At 48.5% G+C, this 23,411-nt stretch overlaps 6 protein-coding genes across 6 annotated transcripts; 2 read left to right on the top strand and 4 right to left on the bottom strand.

Annotated features, from left to right (window-relative positions):
• Positions 1–222: 222 nt before the first annotated feature.
• Positions 223–1,228, bottom strand: EDB93DRAFT_693665 (uncharacterized protein). Its single transcript, XM_041457122.1, has 2 exons — positions 1,207–1,228; positions 223–1,156 (listed from the first exon to the last, which is right to left on the bottom strand). The coding sequence occupies exon 2, from the start codon at positions 1,018–1,020 to the stop codon at positions 277–279; it is 744 nt and encodes a 247-aa protein (XP_041305117.1). The 5' UTR covers positions 1,021–1,156; positions 1,207–1,228; the 3' UTR covers positions 223–276.
• Positions 1,229–1,565: 337 nt separating this feature from the next.
• EDB93DRAFT_693583 (uncharacterized protein) lies at positions 1,566–3,888 on the top strand. Its single transcript, XM_041457121.1, has 4 exons — positions 1,566–1,670; positions 1,733–3,112; positions 3,166–3,310; positions 3,364–3,888. The coding sequence occupies exons 1-4, from the start codon at positions 1,608–1,610 to the stop codon at positions 3,783–3,785; spliced, it is 2,010 nt and encodes a 669-aa protein (XP_041305116.1). The 5' UTR covers positions 1,566–1,607; the 3' UTR covers positions 3,786–3,888.
• A 1,101-nt stretch (positions 3,889–4,989) lies between these two features.
• On the bottom strand, positions 4,990–6,325 carry EDB93DRAFT_693496 (uncharacterized protein). The gene is made up of 10 exons (XM_041457120.1): positions 6,206–6,325; positions 6,038–6,152; positions 5,950–5,983; positions 5,805–5,893; positions 5,719–5,749; positions 5,585–5,664; positions 5,500–5,528; positions 5,360–5,451; positions 5,106–5,309; positions 4,990–5,016 (listed from the first exon to the last, which is right to left on the bottom strand). The coding sequence occupies exons 1-9, from the start codon at positions 6,229–6,231 to the stop codon at positions 5,233–5,235; spliced, it is 573 nt and encodes a 190-aa protein (XP_041305115.1). The 5' UTR covers positions 6,232–6,325; the 3' UTR covers positions 4,990–5,016; positions 5,106–5,232.
• Positions 6,326–8,380: 2,055 nt separating this feature from the next.
• EDB93DRAFT_693447 (GPR1/FUN34/yaaH family-domain-containing protein) lies at positions 8,381–9,930 on the top strand. The gene is made up of 8 exons (XM_041457119.1): positions 8,381–8,400; positions 8,460–8,800; positions 8,856–8,965; positions 9,021–9,071; positions 9,122–9,208; positions 9,259–9,354; positions 9,405–9,496; positions 9,548–9,930. The coding sequence occupies exons 2-8, from the start codon at positions 8,672–8,674 to the stop codon at positions 9,697–9,699; spliced, it is 717 nt and encodes a 238-aa protein (XP_041305114.1). The 5' UTR covers positions 8,381–8,400; positions 8,460–8,671; the 3' UTR covers positions 9,700–9,930.
• A 1,516-nt stretch (positions 9,931–11,446) lies between these two features.
• EDB93DRAFT_693410 (CHAT domain-containing protein) lies at positions 11,447–15,032 on the bottom strand. The gene is made up of 5 exons (XM_041457118.1): positions 15,027–15,032; positions 14,831–14,970; positions 14,686–14,783; positions 11,675–14,614; positions 11,447–11,564 (listed from the first exon to the last, which is right to left on the bottom strand). Exons 4-5 carry the CDS (start codon positions 14,556–14,558, stop codon positions 11,557–11,559), a joined length of 2,892 nt encoding a protein of 963 aa, XP_041305113.1. The 5' UTR covers positions 14,559–14,614; positions 14,686–14,783; positions 14,831–14,970; positions 15,027–15,032; the 3' UTR covers positions 11,447–11,556.
• A 2,308-nt stretch (positions 15,033–17,340) lies between these two features.
• EDB93DRAFT_1298115 (uncharacterized protein) lies at positions 17,341–22,113 on the bottom strand (the record flags this gene model as incomplete). Its single annotated transcript, XM_041454639.1, has 12 exons — positions 17,341–17,436; positions 17,488–17,527; positions 17,603–17,621; positions 17,663–17,756; positions 17,839–17,893; positions 18,004–18,397; positions 18,457–18,957; positions 19,732–19,762; positions 19,889–21,384; positions 21,428–21,869; positions 21,926–22,023; positions 22,071–22,113. The coding sequence occupies 12 exons, from the start codon at positions 22,111–22,113 to the stop codon at positions 17,341–17,343; spliced, it is 3,309 nt and encodes a 1,102-aa protein (XP_041305112.1).
• Between the last annotated feature and the right edge of the window lie 1,298 nt (positions 22,114–23,411).

Genomic DNA, 23,411 nt, shown 5'->3' with positions numbered 1-23,411 from the left:
CACGTCTTAAATGATGGCGAAAGGAAGTTCCCGACGGTGTGACAATTTTGTTGTAGCAGCGGATACGGTGGCTGTTGCTGCAAGGTCTTTCTTAGCTTTCCGACCCTTACCCCAAAGTGTTCTACCTTCCGTCCCACCCTCTGGCTGCATGCAATGTTCTCGATCGTGAGTAAGCGAACGTGGAAGTCCGACGCAGGCAGGATTATCGCAGGGTATCCCCTTAGGGTTGTGCTTGTGTATACGTACACCCGTAGCTGCATGCGTTTTCCTCTCGAATCACGAAGGCGTAGTATTAATGGAGTTTGTGTATTCAGAGCGTGGTCCAGCTAATTTGAGCTGCCTGTGTTGTCGATTCGCCTCGTGGATGAATGATGTGGCGACATGTTCAAACAACACCTTCGACGTGACTGAGGATGTGGTAGAACCGGTGAGTGCATTAACATTCGACGAGTCGATCATTCTGATGGTGAGACTGCGATACATCGCCCATTGCGGAGTATCCGGGAGTCCATGAAGTAACATCCAGATGAATTCTTCATCGGTGAACATGATTTGCATCTCTGCGAATCGTCGACGACCATTCTCGAATACTTCGAGATATCTTGCGGCGTCATCGGGGTTCTTGAGCTTCTCCGCAAAGAGTTGAGTACGTAACTCAAATTGGCAGTTCGCATCAAGGCGCGCGAATCTCTTTGCTAGCATGTCCCACTGTTCTCGTGCGGTGAGCGCTTCGTCGAGCATGTTCTGCACGACGGCAGACAACTTCCGGTAGATGATGACCTTTGTCTGTGCGTCCTCTTTTATCCATTCCTTCATCAGCTTTAATTCGTCCGAGGTTGAACTACCTGCGATTGCGGGTTTGGGCATAACGCTCGCGAACTCGGCAATGTCGTTCGGGTCGGTCCCACTGCTGCAGTGGTTCCAAAGACCCTCACTCGCAAGTGCGAGTTTGACTGATCTTCGCCAACTAGGGTAGGTGTCTGCACCAAGAAGTTCAATGATATGATCGAATTTCCCCATTTTTGACGGAGTGAGTAGTTGATTTGAAATAAGCCAGAAGATGAGCGTTTTTCGAGTTCGAGTTCTAATCTGATTAAGTGAGCTACTTGAGCTCAGGGGTCATAACCTGATAGCTAGAACAATGAGTGAGTCTAGCCTACCGTGACGTGAGTACGAGTTTGGGTGCATGTACAAGAATAAACATACCTCAGCGAGTGGGAACAAAAGCTAGGGAAACAAACATACGAGCGCATGCTACTAATATGATGTGAAACGGAATGATACAGTGGCTGAGTGATGATGGTGAATCGCTGTATAGTACCAAGAAGCAAGAGTATCTGGAAGCCCACCTGTCAATTAAGTTATGCCTTGACGATGAAAACGACAGTTAGAGCACCAGTAACTTCCATACTTCGCAATCAACCTTGACTTGGTCCATGGAAAATTTCAGTGTTGCTGGGATCCATGGGATAACGAATGGTAGTACTGAATAACCGCCACAAAGGTTAACCGTTTGTTTGTTTGGTCTATATATACAAACTGATGCTTATGTACGATTGTTACTATGTTGATGTGACTTGCTATCGTTACCCTAGATCTCCATCATCATGGCACCCAGAATTAATGCACGGGATAGAGAGGCTCTTAGGGCTCTGCCTCGGTTGATGCAGGTGCGCTCGAATCCATGAAAGAAGGCATCACAGCGCTGATTTCTCGTTTCTCCCCATCACAGCGTAAAGTCGATGGAGCATTGCGTGGCTCAGTCGAAGATCTCCGAGACGTCGTCGGGAGCCTCAATCAACTCAAGAACGCCACGCCACTTTTGCTTCCCGTGTTTCACGCACAACTGGAGGCATACCCTGTTCCGGACAGAATTTGTCCTGATGTCGTAACAGTAATCATGCTCGCCAAATGGTCCATGGGTGGCATCGTGCAAATCTGTCATAACCTCGGCAACAGTATGAGTGTTGGAGAGCGCATTGTTCACGATGCTATCGCTTCAAAGTGGGATATGCTCTTCCCTTGGATGCAGTTCTTCAGCAACAACTTCCTTCCACCTTCGCAAAGACCTGCTGCCCTCCCACATGGCCTGTCTGTTAGCACTTACGAGGCCCTTAGGATTACCATACACCCACTATCAACCTTGTGTCAATTCACGACAATCGGCAGGCAGTTGATGAGGACAAACCCCACTGTTCAAGCATTCTTCTTCCGGGCTTGGGTCATCGTCGATGGGTTGAAGAGTAATGATTTCGCTGATCCTCTTCGAGCAGGCGACAAAAATCTCAGTGCACTGATACGGGCGAATATGTGCTCGCTCAGCGTTATCTGTATGGAAGACACCCCGGCGTCTTTGCCAGTATCCGTTATCGCCTCTACTGCCGGCGGAACTTTCCCCATGGCCTCACTAGCCCTCCGATATATCCGTCGTATGACTAAAGAAGTCTCCAATATGCCAGAACCTCAGTTACGAGCAAGAGAAAATGTCGACTTCTCGTCCATGACAGTATGTGCTACTGGTTTGGCTCAAGCCATACTTTTCATGCAATCATTGGGTGACAGAGAGGGCGGTTGTCACGAATTGCTCCTCCAAATCGGCTCAATTCGTACTGTCATGCATGCTGTCTCGACACTCTGGGAACGACTCCTAACCCCTGCTTGGAATAGTTCGGATAATGAACCAGATATAGGGCTGGCGGCGCGACGCAGAGTGTTATATATAGCATATCGCTATATTGGCTATTCAATGAATTGCGCAAATGACTCTGCTTTGGTTATATCCCAGGCCATTCATCATGGTCTACTCGAATGTCTCCTACGGACTGGGTCATCACGAGCCGAACGTGTTGACAACACCAAACGCTTTGAAGATGACCATGACATTCAATTGCTCAAAGAGCTTCCCCGGTTCTTCGTATTCTCAAAAGTGCTACGTGTTCTTCAACCCGCCCTTCAGAGACTAGATCGGTTAAACCTTGAAGAACGAGCGTCCCAAGACCCTGTGCTATGGGAGGTATGGCAAGCCGTTGACTCTGCGGCCCGTACCTTCACCAATTTCCACGAGCTGCCTGAAGGAGCCCCCTTCTACCGGTATCAGTGTTGTAGCCCAAAAGTGCGTTCGAGGACGCCTGGTTCTCTTCGTCAGCTGAAATCCTTTATCGTTAGTGCTCTCTCGATTTCTTCGAAGACGATGTCACAGCATATCGTTGTTCGGGGTGCATGCTGACACGTTACTGCTCAAAAGATTGCCAGAAGGACGCTTGGGAATCCGGCCACCGTGTTCACTGCCGCATGCTGCGCTCTACTCTCGGTCAGATTCTTTTCCTGCGCATTTAAAAGTCTTATCTAATGACCAAACTTAAGCCAATCAAGATGTACGCGAGATCCGAAAAAGCCTGCCTGTTATTGCGATGATCGAGTCTTGGATATGTGAAGAACGCGTCAATGAAATCAGGGCGCTCGATAAAGATGTGGTGAAAGCCTCCCCCTCCGATCGCTCCATCGTAGAGGTGGATTTGTCCGTTTATCCCATCGAATTGAATATGTATTCCTTGCGGGGTTATTTCCTTGTTGGCGGCTCTCATACCTTCGAACGAGAAGTTGTTGAGTCGATCACAAGCTCAGAAGATAGCCCATACGATCTGGTTACAGTCAAGGTCAGACTTGGGAAAGAGTACTATTCTTTGTTCAGCCCAGCAACCGCATTGGGCGTCGCGTTTGGGTGGACGTCAGGCATTCAAGGAGGACGATACGTCCATGACCATTCTCAAACGCCTCATACATGAGAATGCATGAGAACTTCAGTTTGGCAATACCGCCAACCAAGGTATAGTCACTTGGGACTCGCATTCTGGAGCTCGGACGAGGCGCATTACTGAAATTTGAATCAGCAGTTAAAGGTCGGTAGGTTTTTGAAAGACTTACGTTCACGTATTGACTTTGTTATCAAAGGAAAATCGTATAGTCCACAGGACTGCATGGACCCTCGGAGGCCTTCAGCATCGTGGATGAACGGTATCTAGTGCTGTGACGCGCATCAGAAGATGAAAAGATCGGGTCCCTTAGAAATATACCTACACCTCTTCTCCAATGACTTACACTATAGCTTAGTTAGAAACGGATACTTACCATACCCATACTTGACTTCACCTTCCGCAATTCGTTGTAAGCAAGGCCGAAAAAGAGTTGCGCCATATGCGGCTTGTCCACTGAATAGCTCGGTTGAAGAGTCTCAAGACAGTGCGACGATGATTAGTACCACCACCATGCAAAGGAGGGAAATGGAACCACCAGCTCCATTGTACTGTTCGAAAGCTTCCATATCGATATGTTCCGTTATGGTCCGCTGTCAAGGTCGACGGTGTGCCGGGTTTCCGTTCTCTTGGGTTCTTGACTAATGCTCGAAGCCAGGTCAAAAAGTAGCACGTAAGATTAAACGCCGGGAGTACTCACTAACAAGTCATCTCACTATACCCCCCGACCAAAAAAAGGAACGCGCCAGTGGTACGCGGCGCCTGTCCCACGTGAAAAACTTCCCAGTCACACTGGCACACTGGGCGCGTACCTGCGTACATGTACACGTACACCTTTGGGAATGATTGATATAGGTTCCTCAGAGCAGAAGCGCAAGTCGTCATCGTTAATCCCACTGTGGGTTGGCACTTGGTTCTGGCATCCAAATTCCTAGAAGATAGATCGTTGTTCACAGTACTATTTGTGCAGAAAAGTCTTTTGATTCCAGAGTTCAAGTGACTTTCGGCGGAGCGGAAGCAGTTTAGAGACCGGATAACGTTGGAGTGGGTACTCGTGTTTGCCTCCATTTGGGTGTTTAACATGGGTAGGGCCTTAGGGCGTTGTCGTAGATAGCATTTTCATCAGGTTGAGGTTCCGTCTGCCAAAGGCAGGCACATATTGCCAGCTGCACCAGTCAAACGTGCTAGGAACATCGGTTGATGATAGATCATAATACTGGAAGAGTGCAGATAGGTGCGGATCTTAGGATTGCTCGCGCTGTGTCTGAAATGTCCAAATTTGAACATGGCGCATCCCGGAAGTTATATCGCGCAGTGCCGATGCTTGAGTAATTCACGACTATGTTTACCCACCTTGGCCTTCAGTATGCACCCTGAATTCTTCAGCAATGAACAAAAAATCTCTACGTGTGATGACAGTGCTGATGATCTAATCGCTATACACATGCTGGTGGGAGGCGCACCACGAATTACGATTATGCTACTTCTCATTGACTTTGTCTGATTCGACTGCTTCTTGGTGCTGCGAACTGGCATTGACAGCGCTGAGGTACGTGTCTAAAAGGCGATGATCAAGAAAGAATGGCTTTCAACAAACTCAAACTTACTCCAAAACAAGCTGACAACGCTCACGACAACAAAGCGGAGGTGATGCGGTACAATAGCAAAGTTGATGATTTGGGTGGGTATGAAGACGCCCCTAGATCTATTTGAGTGCACGATACTTAGGCAACAACGCGAATCTCACCAGTTACGAATTAATGTTGGGGTATACGCCTGGGAGGAATGCCACATGTAAGGTAGCTGCACATTACAAAGGGAAATTAACTCACAGTACTGATGCGTTCCTGTGCACCAGAGATACCCTTTCCCTCCATGATACTCATCGTGCCAAAAAAGAATCCAACAGCCACTAGAAGAAAGTAAAGGGTAAGAAAGACAGTAGATCCACGTGTAGTCAACGAACCAGGGGTCAGAATCGCCTGGTCCAGCCAGACCTGCAAAAAGGCGATCATTCCCTCATGAAACTCCAGAAGACAGTATACCCCATACACGATATATCACAGCCTTGGTAGGACTAGAGAACTTGATGCGGTTCAGAAGTTGATACCATTTTGTCAAGGCCGGCCCAAAGAACGCTCCTGATAAAATTAGAACATGAATCAGGCCAAGGCCGCTTACAATCGAATCATGTTACCTCCATAAAAAGTGAGGCGTGCAGTGCGCATGAACTGCGCAGATATGATCAAAACCAGTTCCTTCCATAGTGGACTATCAATACTCACATCATGATTCTTCCCCTGGCGTTCGATGACTTGCTGAGCGATCACATCACCTGCGCCAAATAAAAAGGCAGCAGTGGCGGACTGTGCGAACATGGGTCTTCGGATGAGAGCCGCACTGAGATACTTGAGCAAAACAAAACTAAGGATGGGGAATTTGAAGCCACCGACTTGTACAACCGGAGAACTGAGGCCATTGTTGAAGAGATCGCTTGGTATAATTGGAGTCTTAGAGAACCCCAACTTACCAAGTTCAAGTTGTGTATAGACACGGAGTCTCGGAAGTTGAATTCAACGTGTGATATTCCTGCTACTTAGGTTGTACAATGTACGTAACTCGATGCAGAGAACTTCTATATTTGTATACCGCTACCGCGAGTGTTACTTGGAATCAACACTCGAAAATATCTGAATGCTTGAGTCTAAGTAGATATCTGCAGTCAAGTCACAAAAGTTTGGTATCCATTATGTGTAGTGTCTGAGTGAAGTAGCATCTATTCAATTTTTTGATCTCATGTCGATACCATACCCAGTACTCAGCCTCATGAGTCAATGTCCAAGACTTACTAAATCACTAAGCGTATAGAAAAGTCTGTAGTATTAGCGACTGGCTTGGATAAGCGAAATCAAGCCAAAGCGCCAAGAAGAATTTCGCGAGGCATACCACGTTCCTAATGCCCGCTGCAGTCACCCGACCGCACCGGCCTGCTCGTTCTGTTTAGTATAATACTACCGAGCCTATATACTTAGGGGGATTACAGGACCTGTTGCACGACTGAAACTGCGAAATGACGACCGGCCACCTGCGCCAAGTGACCATGACCCGCGGCGGGGTAGTTTTCTTTATGGTTGGGGAGGCTAGTGGGGGTAGGAAGCTTCAGACCTCGAATCTTTAGCAAGACTCACCATGGAGCCCTTTTCGGCCGTTTCCGAGCCGAAATGGGATCTTACGATGCTGTGCGTCTGGGGGCAGGCGCGAAAAGCGGCTTTTTCGCTCGCAAAGAGTGCATGTCTGAGATGCCGCCAATATTCCTGGACCAAAAATAATGTCTTGGGACCTTGAACGAAGGGGAAATGTTGCCTCTTGCGTCGATTGAAGCATTTGAGCGGGCCAAGTGCGCACATGGATATTTCTAGTCGTCCGCATGCAATGGCGGACTCGTCGGCATTGGCTTTGGTCCTCCAAGTGATGCTCTATTCATATTTGCTGTCCATCGAATGGTCGCTGTAAAATGGCGGACAAAGGAGAACTATGTTTGTGTTCGCAATCATATGCATTCTGCATCCCAAATTAGTATGAGTTCGAGGTACCCGACTTGTAAACATTGCCGGTAAACGCACACTGCTGCTGTTACAAATTCGACCGGCAATCTGGTCCTTCGAGCGTCTACTCAGAACATCCAAATTTCGGTTACCGTCAGCCACGTGTGATAGACTGGAATGAAAATTTGATCAAATCCATTGATTGATGAATGGGATGGTCCAACGCAACCGACTAGCCATGTGGCGATAAGATAAAAGAACACGCGACACCAGTAGCGTGGATTAGTGGGTTTGCGTAGTCATCTTATGTCGAGCAGAATTCCGTACCTTTGGTTTTTGGATGCCTCTTGCTACTTGCCAAGCTTCAAGTTAGTGGAGAGTTTGTATATTTTGAGACAATATGTGGGTGTGGGTGGGTGTGTGAATCCCCACGCCTTTCCCCAAGACAACCGAGATAAAACACCAAACTTCAAATACTCACAGTCAATCAGGGCCGCTGAGCAGCTCTCGATAATACGGGGCATCAGTACCAGTATCGCTGCCTTGTGGCGCGACAGTTAAGCGGACGAGAGAGTTGACTACTGCCGCTGACCTTCATAAATGTCGCTAAAGGTTACCAGCAATATGAATTAATATTAATATTGTTTTTAAATCTCGTGCACGTACCTCCTTTTTGGGAACAAGGTTGAGTCGACTCGTGGGATGCCGCAAAGGTCTATGCGACAAATGTCGATCACTTCTTGACTTTTTACCATCTGTACAACTGCAGAAACGCAATCATGATCTTTCCCCAACAAAGTCCTGAATGCTTCAGGCTGATTGTTTTATGCAGATCACCCACTCGCGACTAACATGTACATTGTAGTCACCCTTAGGCAGATCAACGGCCTGGGAAGGAAGATTGTCGTTTCTTCAATCAAAATAACAAGGACGATCTGACTTGGATAGAGATGCCATAGCCCAGGCCTGCACAGGCTGCAATAAGGGACAAATTGTAAAACTAAAAACAAAGAAAAAAACCCGATATCATGTCTCGCGATTTTTTTCCAGTTTAGACTCTTCCTCGCGGAGCTTTGCTCGAGATAATCGGGATTAATCGGATAGTGAGTGAGAAGTGAACAGTTCCTGGAAGCTCATCGGTCCTCGAACTCTATATTGACAGAGTTTGCTCCCTCACTCAAATTAGATCTAAATCACACTATTCACTGCAGTGGAGTGCATGCGCACAATTGCCACCGCGTTCCAGTGAATGGCATTATGGAGATATGCCATCTCTACTAGTAGTATAAAGGACTGAAGTAGATGTGCTAAACTGACCTTGCCCCCGCTCTCTAAAGCATTATAGCACCACAAGTCGACATCGGTCATACAGTCATGTCTTCAAACTCTATAACTGAAAAAGAGGGCCCAAGGGACAACTACTACGTCCAGACTGTCAACATGGACGCCCAAGCACCCCCTGCAGCACAGATGCAGCCCTTCCAGAGGACGTATGGTAACCCTGTACGTTTTTCATGTTTTGCTACTAGTATGTCGACAGGATGTAATTGGTTTTCAGGTACCCTTGGGCATGCTAGCTTACGGGACCGTCTTGCTGTGCTCGTCAATATTGACGCTTGCCTCCAAGGATGTTGGTCAACCCAACCTGGTTATGGTTTTCGCCACCTTGTTGGTTTTTGTCATTATTCGCAAATGATCCTGAATGTAACCTAGTCATCTTCAGCTTCGGTGGTATCTCTCAAACAATTGTGGGCATGTGGGAGATGTTCCTTGGGTATGGTTCTGACCTCTGTATGGAGAGCTACTTCTGAGACTTTTCCACAGTAACACGTTCACGGCAACAGTCTTCGGCACCTACGGAGGTTTCAATTTTTCTTTTGGTGCTATCTACCTGCCTCAACTAGGCCTTGCGTATGTTGTCTTCAAGTATTGATGCATGTCCTCCCTCACATACATTTCAGGGCCGCATACACCGTTGACGGTGTTCTCGGACAGGAGTTTTACAACGCCATCGGGATCTACCTCGCCATCTGGGACTTGATCACGTTCCTCTTCCTGTGAGTCTGAGCAAGTATACTATGTTGACACATCCCTAATAATCTTACAGCCTTGGCGCGATCCGTACAACTTTCCCTATCGTTATAACACTCGCATTTACCGTTTGCGCGCTCACTTGTCTTTCCCTAAATGCCTTTACCGGTGCGTTTTCACCCTTCTAGTATCATGTTCTATCTGACAGCCAATATGCAGGCAACCCACACTTGGCAACTGCGGGTGGTGCCCTTGGTGTCATCGCTTCCTTCGGTGCATACTACGGTGCTCTCGCGCTCTTCTGGACCCAACAAACCACGTACTCGTTTATTCGCCTCCCCGCTCTCGTCATAGGCCCTTCCAATGTATAAGTACTGAGCTGTTAGTCCTCAGTCAATCGCTCTTTCTTTCCTTCAGTTCTCAATCTCAACTACATCCCCAGTATTGATATGTTATTTTGTTTGTATTAGATTCTACCTGTTCAGCTGTAGAGTGGAGCGAAATACAACTATTTGGCAGTGCCAGCTTTGTTTCCGGGTTGATCATACTAGCATCATGCACATGGGAGTCACGCAAATTGTTTCCGCGGAAACAGATGTTCCGTCCTTACACATGTTAGATAACAAATTGATATGACTCTTCGTCGCTAATTCTAAGCTGTGAAAGGTCAATCACAAAGTGGCATGGTCTCAGGAATAGACGCGGACGCAGTTCTTCTAATAGTCCGTGAGTATTAAGCTTCGTCAAGGGAACTATACAGTGGGAATCTTCGATGGTAATCGCTATCAGACAGGTGATGGGTAAGTTTGCGCGAAGCGCTGAAAGCGACCACGACATCCGAGAGTGTCGTTACTAATACCACTTCGATGACATCGACATCTTAACATGTATTGAGCACCAAACTTAGGCTGAGACGTCAAGCACATCCACGACGTCAGTTTTCCAAATGCTAGGTTCGAAGTATCATCCAAGGTCTCAGGTCTTGAACGTTCAGCGACCCCACGGGGGAGTGTATCATGATGCTCAGGCACATTAATCAAAAAATAATATTAATGTACCTGGATTAACGCAAAATCAAATTGTAATTCATATTTGTACATGCTTGGTCCAATCCGTACCCTCAACAACTTTATGACGAGCGCCAGTACACAAAATATTGTCAGTATAAATATCTGTGCCAGCTGGTTTCTCGTGCTCGACGTAGTCAACCATTCTCTCAAAATGCCCTCGAAATCCTCAACCGTGTCTGGAATCACCTCCCAGAGCAACAAGTCGATGTGGCCGCTCGGTGACGAGCCAAGACAGACTGCTATCGCGCCAAAGACTGTTGAGTCGAAAATCTGATCGGTATCCGGTCATACCAATTCGCTCGCGAGCGATATTTTCATTGCAAAGTAGTCTGGCATGGTCTGCCTGACGGGTGTTCTGGCTCCAGTGTAAGTATACCTCGATGGCGATCACTATCAGGGTTCACTTGCCAGGTCATGGATAAAGTTTGAATCAGGATGACTCCGCGCCAATTTTAGGCTAAAACATCAATGCCGGCCTCGACGTTCGAAAACGACGGCGCCTGATACTAGGGAAGAGTAGGCTCGTGGGTTACGAGTCTATGGGAAGAGACCATATCATATCTGCGCTATTGTATGCTCAGACCTAGATTGGATTGCTCGACGTCGCGGGCGAACAGGAATTCTTCAGTGGACACCTAAAGCAAGGAGGAAACATGAAACACCGGGACGAGGAGAGTGCGAAACTGGATCCCTCACCCACGCAATCGCAGAACCCGAAGCAAGGGAATGCTCGAGACACTACTAGCACTAAGCGCAAAGTCAGGGTACTGTGTAGAGGCCGGGGTGAAGGTGGAGAAGATCTAAGTCAAATTTTAGAACATTAGATATATCTTGAGGTCTTGTTCGATTATACAGCGAACATACGTATGTGTGTAATCTACAAGACGTTAAGCATTCTGCCTTTGCTGTTGACTTAACCTTGCTTCCGTGACTCGGCATTGATTGTCATCGGCGGTGATTCGTCGAGGTTGTACAGCGCAGAAGGCCTGAGGCTTGGACACTTTAAACTTGAAGGATTCCTATGACTGGAAGGCGTGAGTCGGCTCCTACTTACAGCTACTAGGTCCTCAGGCAAAGAACGAAGTTACAAATGAGTTGACCACACAAGAACTTCAGTAAACGTTCCAGTCGACAAAGATACAACAGAGTATACGAAAATCAGAGAGCTAGAGCGTAAGATATCAAGGTCATGAGTACAACATAATGAAAGAGGATCACAGATGAACAATATGCGAATATCTACCAGACGACAGCAATACGATGTAGAACTACACACCAATATGAATAAAAACCATCCTCTGCTCGAGCGGCACTGTCTTCTTCACGGCGTGCGTAGCACGATTCAGTGCCCAGGCCGCCTTCGTACAGTCCATCACACCACCGTTCTTCACATGGCCAAACATACTCGTGTAGAAGGCTTTGACGACGTGTTTTGCGACAGCGTCGTCCACCTGCCACAGCGTGCCAATCACGCTCTTAAACCCCGAAAACTGGAGACCAGCTGCGAGGTGAATCACTTCGTCGGGCGTCTCCTCATCCCCGACGGCAGTATGACACGCTGATAAGAACGCGAACTCAGCGTGTGGAATATTTCTCTCCATGATATCGAGCAGCGTCAGATCCTCGTCTCTCATGACGAAATGCGAATGGTAAGGCTGCTTAGGATCCTGCTTGCCATGACAAGCGAGGTGCACCCAGTTGTTTTGTTGCAAAGCTTCGAGTGCACCTGCTCGTGTAGCTGCGTCGCCAGAGATAGTGGTGCGGTTGGCTGTCGCAGGAACGAGCTTATGGACAAGGACGAGCTCACTGTCGACGGCCAGCAGTGCCTTTCCCTTCCCTGCACCCGGTTGACCTTGTCCGATCGCCACGAAGGACGGAGGGATATGTTTCTTCATCAACTGTCTGGATCTCACCAGAGCTGCCAGTGTCGGCGTGTAAGAGCAGATATAGAGATCCTCCAGGCATGGCTCCTTAGAACAATCTGCCTTTGTCTTGAAGGGGTGAGCTGCATGGAGAGGAATGGACGTGAAAGCCGCAGTTGGACATAGCCAGATTCGAGAGCGGGGCTTTAGTTTCAGGACGTGCTCGAGTACATCGACGATGGGTAGCATGATGTTGTCCCATATGGTCCGCAAGAGCGCTATCAGATCCTTCCTCGGCTCGGCTGGGTCCATCCTACATGCGTCTCTTATTGCCCTGGTGAAGCGATCCTTGAGTTTTGTCAGATCTGCGAGACTAATAGACGGAAAGGGAACGTGATGGGGGTCTCCTGAGGTCGGGACAATGATGGCGCTGCAGGAGCATTCACTGGCAATGAGGACGATGACCGGGCCCTGGCGCGCTGCCTCTTGGAGGTCTTTGTATGAAGGTGGAAGCAAGAATCGCGAGAACGCCGGAAGATCGCGTATCTTTGCCACAGCGGCTTCCCATTGCCTTGTAAGTTTCCTATATTCTATTGCTGCCCGATCAACAGCAGCTCTGTCGCGATCGGAGATGGTTGCAGAACTCTGAGCGGCATCGGAAATAAGTTTGCTCAGCTCCAAATAATTTTGCGCCAATGTCGGATTTGCTGACTGGAGGTCTTCAACTGGGGTCCTGAGTCGAGATGCCAGCGACCATTGCTGGCCACGGCCCTGCTCCACAAGTTCTACTGCGTGTTGAAGGTTGCCACTGCGGGTGGCATACGATGCTGCATCGACAGGCAGTGATCTGGCATAATGGAAGGCGGCAGCAGCTTCCCGCCGTGAGATGGTGGATGATCGCGTCGCCAAGTGGGCATCAAGAAGCTCCAAAAATGTCATGTAGGCTTCCAGCGCGGAAGCATGACCATGCTTCTCCGCTGCGACGGTCCACTTATATGCCCCAAGGATGCGAATTGGGAACCCTTGAGTAGGGTGCCTTGAAGCGAGTCTGAAAGTTTCTATAGCGAGCGACAAATCAGCAGCGTCGTGGAGAATCTCATAACGAGACAAATAGGCCTCCTGCATGCACATGTAGCTCGAACACCTGTCCGGGTGCATTGAAGACAGAGTCGCCAACGATTCTTGGCAAAGAGTGATGGCCTCCTCGATATCTTCATTCTTCTGAGATTGTGTGAAATGAGAGCTGAGCGCCAAGCTCAAACTGTAAAGATTTTTATGGCGGAATGGATGGTCAAGCGGCCTTGACCGAAGGGATTCGCGATGAAGGTCAATGGCCTCATCAAGATCCTCGCTAACATGCAATTCATCATATCTGGTTTTGAGCGCGTTGGCAAGGTTGTGAAGCATGGTGTCATGATCTGGATGCCCAGGTGGGCACAATGTCAGTGCCTCACGACGGAGAATAATAGCTCGATTCATGTCATCAATGTCGCCGCGTTTCTTAAAACGTTGGAGGAGGACGCCCCCTAGGCTGTCTAATGGGTTATCTCGATATTCGTTCCCAACAGGGCACAGGCGCAGCGCTTCTTCAAGCAGAGAGATGGCCTCGTCAAGGTCATTAGGGTTACCTTGGTGGCGGAAGCGCGACTGGAGGGAGCAAGCCAAATTGTAAAGGTTGGCATCGTGTTCCTCGGAACACAGAGACACGGCTTCACGACCAAGCTGTATGCTCGTGTCAAGATCATCGATGCTGCCGTGTTGATCAAAGCGTGCTTCAACTGCTCGTGCAAGCTCGTTGAGGGCTCTGAGACGAAGGCGATGGCCCAGAGGACAGAGCTCGAGGACGACTCTTCGAAGGTGGATGACTTCATCAGATGCGTCTGGTGGAAGATCGTTGCATTCATCGATCACATAATCGACACCATCTTCCCCTGCCACGATGCTACGAAGGTAGGTGCCCTCTGGACAGAGAGGCAGTAGCTCATGATAGAGTTGGGCTAATTCGCGGATGTCGGCAACAGTACTTTTCTTCTTGTGGCGCCAAGTCAGCGCTAGGGTGAGATTATATAGAGATAAGGGATGATCGGGATGGGGCTGCGGACGCAATGCAAGGGCGTCGCGGAAGAGGGAAGTGGTGGTATCGATTTCTTGAAGAACATCTCGGATGCAGCCTATAAGGCGGGCCCAAGCGAGGTCGGTGAGAGCTGTTGCGTGGTCTGGATGGCTGACCGGACACTTGTCCAGAACAAACTGAAAATGCATTACAGCATTGTTCAGGTGAGAGACCGTCTTGCTCATCACGTATTTAGCGAATTGTGCGTGGCCCGCGTCTGTGTGTCGAACAATCTTGCAGTCTATGAGGGACTACAGTTGGCATTCTGTCAGAAAAAAAAAAGCTAACAGGACGGAGTCCATGGTCACTCACATCAAACAGTGCGCCGTCCTGATCATCGCAAGCGTGTACAACGACAGCCTTTAGCGTGAGGGAAGGGCGGACACCACGCACGCGTGGGAAGGTTACTTCTACGATGTGTTAGCATATGTGCATGAATGAAAAGTGAATCACTCACCGAATGGTTCATCTCCATGATTGAGTAGCTCATCCCACGGCACTTCAAGTTCCCCGATGACCTCTCCACCGCCTAGGATTCGACCAAGCTCAAAGGACGCCCTGATCTCCACTGACAACGAAGGTGAGGTATGCGACGATCTATAAACCAAAGATGAGTTCTCGCATTGCGTCAGAAAGTCTACAGGAACTTTTACAGAGTTACAGTATTCCCCCACGTTACAGATTGATCAGATGATAAGACACTGGTGACCGATTTCCAGTACCTCCTCGAGTCGACTTTGACAGAAATGTAAATGCCAGCGGGAACACGCCAGGAGGGGACTTGAATATTCTTTCCGCTTATGACTATAAATAGAGCATGGAAGAAATACAAGGGTGATATGGTGAAACTTGCCTTCAAGTCTGATGTATCGGTGTTTTGAGCTACCAAACATGATGGTGCGATTTGAAGAGAATCGAGGATGGGCTGAGTAGGGGACGGAATGAGAAAGGGAAGAAGGGGGTTAAGGATATGAACACTGTGGATAGAGTTCGCCTGCGAGGGTTCAGGTCATGCTACACGTGTATTTCCATATCGTTGTGGAAGGCTGTTGGCTATTCGGCACGGTATAGACGCTGGTATGAGGGTGAGGTCATCAACCAGGATTGTGCTAATGTCATTATCGGTCCATTCGAGTTTCGAAGACTTGGCAGGCACACCAAGACCAGATTTTATTGAGGCGTTAGTCGGCGCTTGGACTTGTGCGTTCACTACCGTCACGGTTTTGAGTCCCTTCCTTCCCTTAGTTTTGCAACTGAAATGCTTTGATGAAGGCATCTGCAAGTTCTCATCTGAAAGTATGTATTGTGGATGAATGAATGGTTCCCTCTACGATTACTGATCAGATGAATTGAAAGTGGATATTGATGTGTTCCGTTCGAGCGTGGAATTTGATTGTCGCAGTGGAGGTGAGTCCTCTCGTTCATATAATTGTTTCATATATATACGAGTGACTGAAGGTATACCACTAGTACTGCTCCTCCCTTGCTACAGACATTAGGGCGATATATCCGACCTCTGCTGTTGATAGCGCAATTACCGATTGTTTCGATGTACTCAATGCTACTAGGGATTCAATGAAATAGGAAAACGTATCCTGATATTGAGTATCTATGGGCTTGGCTTGCCCAAATCCGCCTCCACATATGCTTCTACGTCTGCATCCTTTGCTCCCAGGGTAAGTTTCGCATTCTTTGTTCATTTTACATAGCATATACTGCGGCTGACCCTTCCAGTGTCCTCTTGCTGGTTCTCGCATGAACTGTGATGGAATAGATACTCCTAGTGCAATACCTGGCCTTGTGCCGGTTGCTGCATACATCAGCGATACAATCGCTCTTTGGTACAGCGAATAATATTTTAATTGTGGTTCCTAGCGGACGGTCTGACTGCTCTTTGGTGAGGATTACTCCGGTCCTCATTGGTATCTGCGTACTATTAGGCTGACTGCAAGTTTTAGGGCGAACACCACTGCGCCAGCACACAATATTTCCAGGATCTTTGTGCCAGCTGGGTTCTTGCTCGGTGTCACAACGCACTCGACATCCTCGACCGCATCTGTAATCAACTTCAAATGCAAGAAGTTGACGTGGCCGCTAGGTAAGGAGCCAAGACAGACTGTTGAGTCGAAAATTCAATCAATCAGTCATACCGGTTCACTCGCGAGCGAGAGTTTCGCTTCCTTTGCAAGTGTTCTGGCTCCAGTGTATAAGAATGTAGGCAAGTACTCAAATTTCTAGGCAGCCTCTTCGTAATATTACTTCTGAATCAAGCCTGATACACATATTACGGCACGTGTAGTTTTTTCTGCTACCGCTATTAACTTCGTGACCGTGTCCACAAGCTGCTAACTGATGTCCGTTACACGAGATTTGTTTCATAACCTGCCCGGCACACGACTCCTCAGTTTAGACGAAGACATTCAGCTTGTTCAAGCAATATGTTCGCAACCTTGCACGGGCCATGCTCGATGATGTGATATACGTGACGGAGCACGAAGATAATATGGCTGTCTTGGCGTGCCTGCTGGCTGGCCGCTATCTTCCCTGCTTGCAGCCTGCACTTATACTCCTCTTGTCAGCTTTTCTCGGTTCAATATCGAGACATGATGCTGATAATCCACAGCCTTCCACGAGTCTGCTCATGAGGCAGAAACAACTTGAGTTCGTATGGACGTTGTCGCCTTGTAAACATTTCGTCGAGCTCCAGCTGACGCTAGGGAAGCTCAACCAATAGACGAACGTAGCCATGTCTGTCATCAATTGCGGAGTAGGCTACACCCCAACAGGCTCAGTTTGCAAGTCATGCACTTTCTCGCCTCGGAGCTGTTTATTCACGTACCTGCTTCTCATCTGCAGTGGGTGTTTTTACATCGATGCCTTTGTCGGATCTGACCTTAATCGACTCAACAACCAGGTTAAATCATGGATTGTGATGAGGTATGGTCGGGCTTCAGCCACGGCAAGATATCATATATCTTGGTGCATACCACGCTCGTGGACCTTGAGTATGTTTCGCAATTCCAGAAGATCTTCTGCAGTCGTATGGAGGCTCGTGGTTGTAGACTTTGGAAATATTTGATTTGGTGATTATTTATATCTTGTTTTATGCCTCACCCACGCAATCGCAGAACCCGAAGCAAGGGAATGCTCGAGACTGGAGAAGATCTCAGTCAAATTTTAGAACATTCGATATATCTTGAGGTCTTGTTCAATTATACAGCGAACGTACGTACTGATAGTATGTGTGTCTACAAGACGTCAAGTATTCTGCCTTTGCTATTGACTTGACCTTGCTTCTGGAATGCATCAGTGGTGATTCGTCGAGGTTGTACAGTGCAGAAAGCCTGAGGCTTGGACACTTTAAACTTGAAGAATTCCTGTGACTGGAAGGCGTGAGTCGGCTCCTACAGCTACTAAGTACTCAAGCAAAGAACGAAGTTACAAATGAGTCGACCACACAAGAACTTTAGTAAACATTCCAGGCGACAAAAATACAACAGAGTATACGAAAATCAGATAGCTAGAGCGTAAGATATCAAGGTCATGTGTATAGCATAATGAAAAAGGATTGCGAATCAATAACATGCGAATATGTACCAGACGACAGCAATACGATGTAGAGCTACACACCAATATGAACGAAAACCATCCTCTGCTCGAGCGGCACTTTCGTCTTCACAGCAGTGCGTAGCACGGTTCAGTGCCCAGGCCGCCTTCGTACAGTCCATCACACCATCCTTCTTGAAACTCTCGAACATACTCTGGTAGAAAGCTTCGACGACGTGTTTTGCGACAGCGTCGTCCACCTGCCACAGCGTGCCAATCACGCTCTTGAACCCCGAAAACTGGAGACCAGCTGCGAGGTGAATCACTTCGTCGGGCGTCTCCTCATCCCCGACAGGCAGTATGACACGCTGATAAGAACGCGAAACTCGGCGTGTGGAATGTCTCTCTCCATGATATCGAGCAGCGTCAGATTCTCGTCTCTCATGACGAAATGCGAATGGTAGGGCTGCTCGGGATCCTGCTTGCCATGACAAGCGAGGTGCACCCAGTTGTTTTGTTGCAAAGCTTCGAGTGCACCTGCTCGTGTAGCTGCATCGCCAGAGATGGTGGTGTGGTGGGCTGTCGCTGGGATGAGTTTATGAACAAGCTCAAGCTCGCTGTCGACGGCCAGCAGTGCCTTGCCCTTTCCTGCCCCTGGTTGACCTTGTCCGATCGCCACGAAGGATGGAGAGATACGTTTCTTCATCAACTGTCTGGATCTCACCAGAGCCGAAAGTGTCGGCGTGTAAGAGCAGATGTAGAGATCCTCCAGGCATGGCTCCTTAGAACGATCTGGTTTTGTCTTGAAGGGGTGAGCTGCATGGAGAGGGATGGACGTGAAAGCTGCAGTTGGACATAGCCAGATTCGAGAGCGGCGCTCTATTTTTAGGACCTGCTCGAGTACATTGACGATGGGTAGCATGATCTCGTCCCATACTGTCCGCAGAAGCGCCATCAGATCCTTCCTCGGCTCCGCTGGGTCCATCCTAGATGCATCTCTTATTGCCCTGGCGAAGCGATCCTTGAGTGTTGTCAGATCTGCGAGTGTTACGATCCAACCCACGCTAAGAGATAACTCAAAGAATAGGTTGCGAGCTGTTACAATAACATTTACTCCTATTTCATTTTCCTTTTTCTTGTAACCATGCCACCGATTCTAGACTCATCTAGACTCGGCCGTTCTCTTATCAAGCGGGCTGTCCGCCTCCTCTTCTATCTTGATTGTAACATAGATACTATCTTGCGCCGCATGGCGGTTTCACCTATCTTTACTATCTTGATAGGTCGTACTCTTTTCCTATCTTTGTTACCATTCTTGTCGCGGCTACGCCGCTTCCTTTTACCTATATAAACCCCATGTACCATAGATGTATCCCTTAACTTAATCTACTGGGTTTTCCCCTTGAATCCTGATCTACTAAGGTCTCCACCCTTAGTAGCCTGAACTCTGATTCTAAGGCAGTCACTCACTGTCTTAGTCTGAAACCTTTGATTGCGGTAGAAGTGCTAAAACCACTCACCGCCTAGGCAGAAGTGCTAAAACCACTCGCCGCTGATCCTGCATAGAAGCCGCGGCTCGTGCAGTAGGAACCACCAGAAACCTTCCTTGTATTAGGAAGGCCGACGAACTGTTCGCCCGACAGGTCTATCTTGACCGGCAACAGCAGAACTATCCCAGTCGTAACACGAGCCAGGTATGTTTGGCAAGGTCAAGTTAGAGAATACATGAAGTATCTACAGGTCTTATATACGAGTATTGAAGCGGAGCTACAATGTAAACATCCAATAGGAATAATCGTAGAAGTATCGTACGATAGAAGGTCGTGGAATGTGGTGGAATGTTCTGTGATATGTGAAGATGTGAAGTGGTGCATATGTGAAGAGGTGAAAGGTGAAAAGGTGTCAGTGTGAAAGGTGACACTGTGACAAAGTAAAGTGTGAAGGGTAGAACCATAACAGCGAGACTGACAGATGGAAAGGGAACGTGATGGGGGTCTCCTGAGGTCGGGACGATGATGGCGCTGCAGGAGTATTGACTCGCAATGAGGACGATGACCAGGCCCTGGCGCGCTGCCTCTTGGAGGTCTTTGTATGAAGGTGGAAGCAAGAATCGCGAGAACGCCGGAAGATCACGTATCTTAGCTACAGCATCTTCCCATTCCTTTACGAATTTCCTATATTCTGTTGCTGCCCGATCAGCAGCAGCTCTGTCAGTGATGGTTGCAGAACTCTGTGCGGCATCGGAAACGCGCTTGCTCAGCTGTAAATAATTGTGGGCTAGTGTCGGATTTGCCGACTCAAGGGCTTCAACTGGAGTCCTGAGTCGAGATGCCAGTGACCATTGCTGGCCACGGCCGTGCTCTACGAGTTCCACTGCGTGTTGAAGGTTGTCGTAGTGAATAGCATATGATGCTGCATCGACAGGCAGTGATCTGGCATAATGGAAGGCGGCGGCAGCTTCGCGCCGTGAGATGGTGGATGATCGCGTCGTCAGATGGCTGTCGAACAGCTCAAAGCACATTTGATATGCTTCAAGGGCAGAGTCATGTTGATATGCTTCTGCTTGGTAAGCCCAGTCAATGGCCTCCAGTATGCGATCCGGATATCCTTGAGTAGGGTGCCTTGAAGCGAGTCTGAAGTTTTCTATAGCGAGCAACAAATCAGCCGGGTCGTGGAGAATCTCATAACGAGACAAATAGGCCTCCTGCAGCCGCGTGTAGCTGAAATACCTGTTCGGGTGCAGTGAAGACAGATCCGCCAACGATTCTTGGCAAAGAGTGATGGCCTCCTTGACATCTTCATTCTTCTGTGATTGTGTGAAACGAGAGCGGAGCGCCGAGCTCAAATTGTGGAGATTTACATGGCGGTCTGGATCGTCAAGCGGCCTTGACCGAAGGGATTCGCGAAACAGGTCAATGGCCTCGTTAAGATCCTCGCTAACATGTGATTCTTTATATCTGGTATTGAGCGCGAGGGCAAGGTTGTTAAGTGTGGTGTGACGATATGGATGCCCAGGCGGGCACAACGTCAGTGCCTCACGAAGGAGGCTAATAGCTCGATTAATGTCATCAATGTCGCCGCGTTTCTTAAAACGGTCGAGGAGGATACCCCCTAGGTTGTCTAATGAGGAATCTCGAGATTCATGCCCAAGAGGGCGCAGGCGTAGCGCTTCTTCATGCAGAGAGATAGCCTCGTCGAGGTCATTAGGGTTGCCTTGGTGTTCGAAGCGTAACATGAGGGAGTAAGCCAAATTGTTCAGGTAGGTATCATGCTCCTCGGAACACAGAGACACGGCTTCACGACGAAGCTCTATGCTCGTGTCGAGATCATCGATGCTGCCATGCTGTATAAAGCGTGCTCTAACTGCTCCTGCAAGCTCGTCGAGGGCTCTGGGACGAAGACGATGGCCTAGAGGACAGAGCTCGAGGACGACTCTTCGAAGGTGGATCCCTTCATCAGATGCGTCTGTTGGAAGATCGTTGCATTCAGTCGATCACATAATCGACACCATTTTCCCCTGCCGCGATGCTACGAAGGTAGGTGCCCTCTGGACAGAGAGGCAGTAGCTCATGATAGAGTTGGGCGGATTCGCGGATGTCGGCATCAGTACTTTTCTTGTCGTGGCGCCAATTCAGCGCTTCGGTGAGATTATATAGAGATAAGGGATGATCGGGATGGGGCTGCGGACGCAATGCAAGGGCGTCGCGGAAGAGGGAAGTGGTGGCATCGATCTCTTGAAGATCATCTCGGCTGTAGCCTTTAAGGCGGGCCCACGCGAGGTTGGTGAGAGCGGTTGCATGGTCTGGATGGCTGACCGGACACTTTCCCAGAACCAACCGAAAATGCTCTACAGCATTGTTCAGGTGAGAGACTGTCTCGCTTGTCACGTATTTTGCGAATTGTGCGTGGCCCGCGTCTGTGTGTCGAGCAATCTCGCAGTCTATGAGGGACTACAGTTGGGATTCTGTCAGAAAAAGCCAACAGGACAGAGCCTGGGGTCACTCACATTCAACAGTGCACCGTCCTGATCGTCGCAAGCATGTACAACAGTAGCCTTTAGCGTGAGGGAAGGGCGGACACCACGAACGCGTGGGAAGAATACATCTACGATATGTTAGTATATGTGCATGAATGAAAAGCGAATCACTGACCGAATGGTTCATCTCCATGATCGAGGAGCTCATCCCACGACATTTTGAGTTTCTCTATGACCTCTCCACCGCCTAGCATTCGACGAAGCTCAAAGGACGCCCTGATCTCCACTGACAACGAAGGTGAGGTATGCGACGATCTATAAAGCCAAAGATGAGTTCTCGCATTGCGTCAGAAAGTCTACAGGAACTTTTACAGAGTTACAGTATTCCCCCACGTTACAGATCGATCAGATGATAAGACACTGGTGACCGATTTCCAGTGCCTCCTCGAGTCGACTTTGACAGATATGTAAATGCCAGCGGGAATGCGACAGGAGCGGACTCGAAGATTCTTTCCGCTGATGACTGTAAATAGAGCATGAATATCATGGAAAAAATACAAGGGTAATAGGGTGGAATTCGCCTTCAAGTCTGATGTATCGGTGTTCTGAGCTACCAAGCATGATGGTGCGATTTGATGAGAATCGAGGATGGGCTGAGTAGGGGACGGAATGAGAAAGGGAAGAAGGGGGTTAAGGATATGAACACTGTGGATAGAGTTCGCCTGCGAGGGTTCAGGTCATGCTACACGTGTATTTCCATATCGTTATGGAAGGCTGTCAGTGGCTGTTCGGCGAGGTATAGACGCTGGTATGATTGCAGTAAGCGCTGAGAATTTCTTGAACGGAAGTGACCAGCCAACGTACGTCAAAGAGGACATCCGAGTTTCAGAGACACACCAAGACAAGAGTTTATTTCATACCACCAAAGAGAAGCGCGAACTGACGGGTGCGGAGAAATTCCGAGCGTACTATCAGGCTAACTTCAAGTTTCAAAGGGCGAACGCCAGCACACGCAATATGATTCCCGGGCCCCTGATCCACTTAGACAAATATTTTCAAGATTTTAGAAATTTTATTCAGCTAACAATGCTCAAATTGTTAGCCCAAGCCACTATGAGCTGTGGCAACACTAACATTGTCGTTGTCATAGAGAATACTCGGGATTCCGTTGTCGCAAGTTCATCTTTGCCGTTGAAGGGCGCAGCCGACTTCTCAACATCTCCCGCACAATCAGAATCAATAGTGGTGTGTGATACACCCACACAATCTCAAAGCAGCACGTCCAAAATGGGTGCCATACCGCGGAGATATAAGCCAGGGCGTCGTGAATTCCAGGGAAGGTCTGCACGACATGAACCTCCCGCATTGTTCCAGGGGTGGGTGGACATCTCTAGCAGTATGCTCTGAATGCTCCGGTTACTTTAGTATTATGATCGATGATAATGATGACATGTGTACGCATATATTCGCCTTCAGAAGTGCAAGACATGCGAAATCCTCGACGATAAAGATACAC

This window comes from Suillus bovinus, assembly GCF_016758785.1.
Source record: "Suillus bovinus strain UH-Sbo-P2 chromosome Unknown EDB93scaffold_52, whole genome shotgun sequence".
Taxonomy (NCBI): domain Eukaryota; kingdom Fungi; phylum Basidiomycota; class Agaricomycetes; order Boletales; family Suillaceae; genus Suillus; species Suillus bovinus.
This window is presented reverse-complemented; position numbering and strand designations above follow the sequence as displayed.

Coding starts and splice junctions, on each gene's coding strand:
- EDB93DRAFT_693665 (XM_041457122.1), bottom strand. CDS start 1,020: ATGGGGAAATTCGATCATATCATTGAACTTCTTGGTGCAGACACCTAC.
- EDB93DRAFT_693583 (XM_041457121.1), top strand. CDS start 1,608: ATGGCACCCAGAATTAATGCACGGGATAGAGAGGCTCTTAGGGCTCTG. Junction 1,671..1,732: donor CTCTGCCTCGGTTGATGCAG/GTGCGCTCGAAT, acceptor TCCCCATCACAG/CGTAAAGTCGATGGAGCATT. Junction 3,113..3,165: donor ATCAGTGTTGTAGCCCAAAA/GTGCGTTCGAGG, acceptor CTTTATCGTTAG/TGCTCTCTCGATTTCTTCGA.
- EDB93DRAFT_693496 (XM_041457120.1), bottom strand. CDS start 6,231: ATGGCCTCAGTTCTCCGGTTGTACAA. Junction 5,984..6,037: donor GCCAGGGGAAGAATCATGAT/GTGAGTATTGAT, acceptor ATATCTGCGCAG/TTCATGCGCACTGCACGCCT. Junction 5,750..5,804: donor CCAAGGCTGTGATATATCGT/GTATGGGGTATA, acceptor GCCTTTTTGCAG/GTCTGGCTGGACCAGGCGAT.
- EDB93DRAFT_693447 (XM_041457119.1), top strand. CDS start 8,672: ATGTCTTCAAACTCTATAACTGAAAAAGAGGGCCCAAGGGACAACTAC. Junction 9,209..9,258: donor CTGCCTCAACTAGGCCTTGC/GTATGTTGTCTT, acceptor CATACATTTCAG/GGCCGCATACACCGTTGACG. Junction 9,355..9,404: donor TTGATCACGTTCCTCTTCCT/GTGAGTCTGAGC, acceptor ATAATCTTACAG/CCTTGGCGCGATCCGTACAA.
- EDB93DRAFT_693410 (XM_041457118.1), bottom strand. CDS start 14,558: ATGAGCAAGACGGTCTCTCACCTGAACAATGCTGTAATGCATTTTCAG.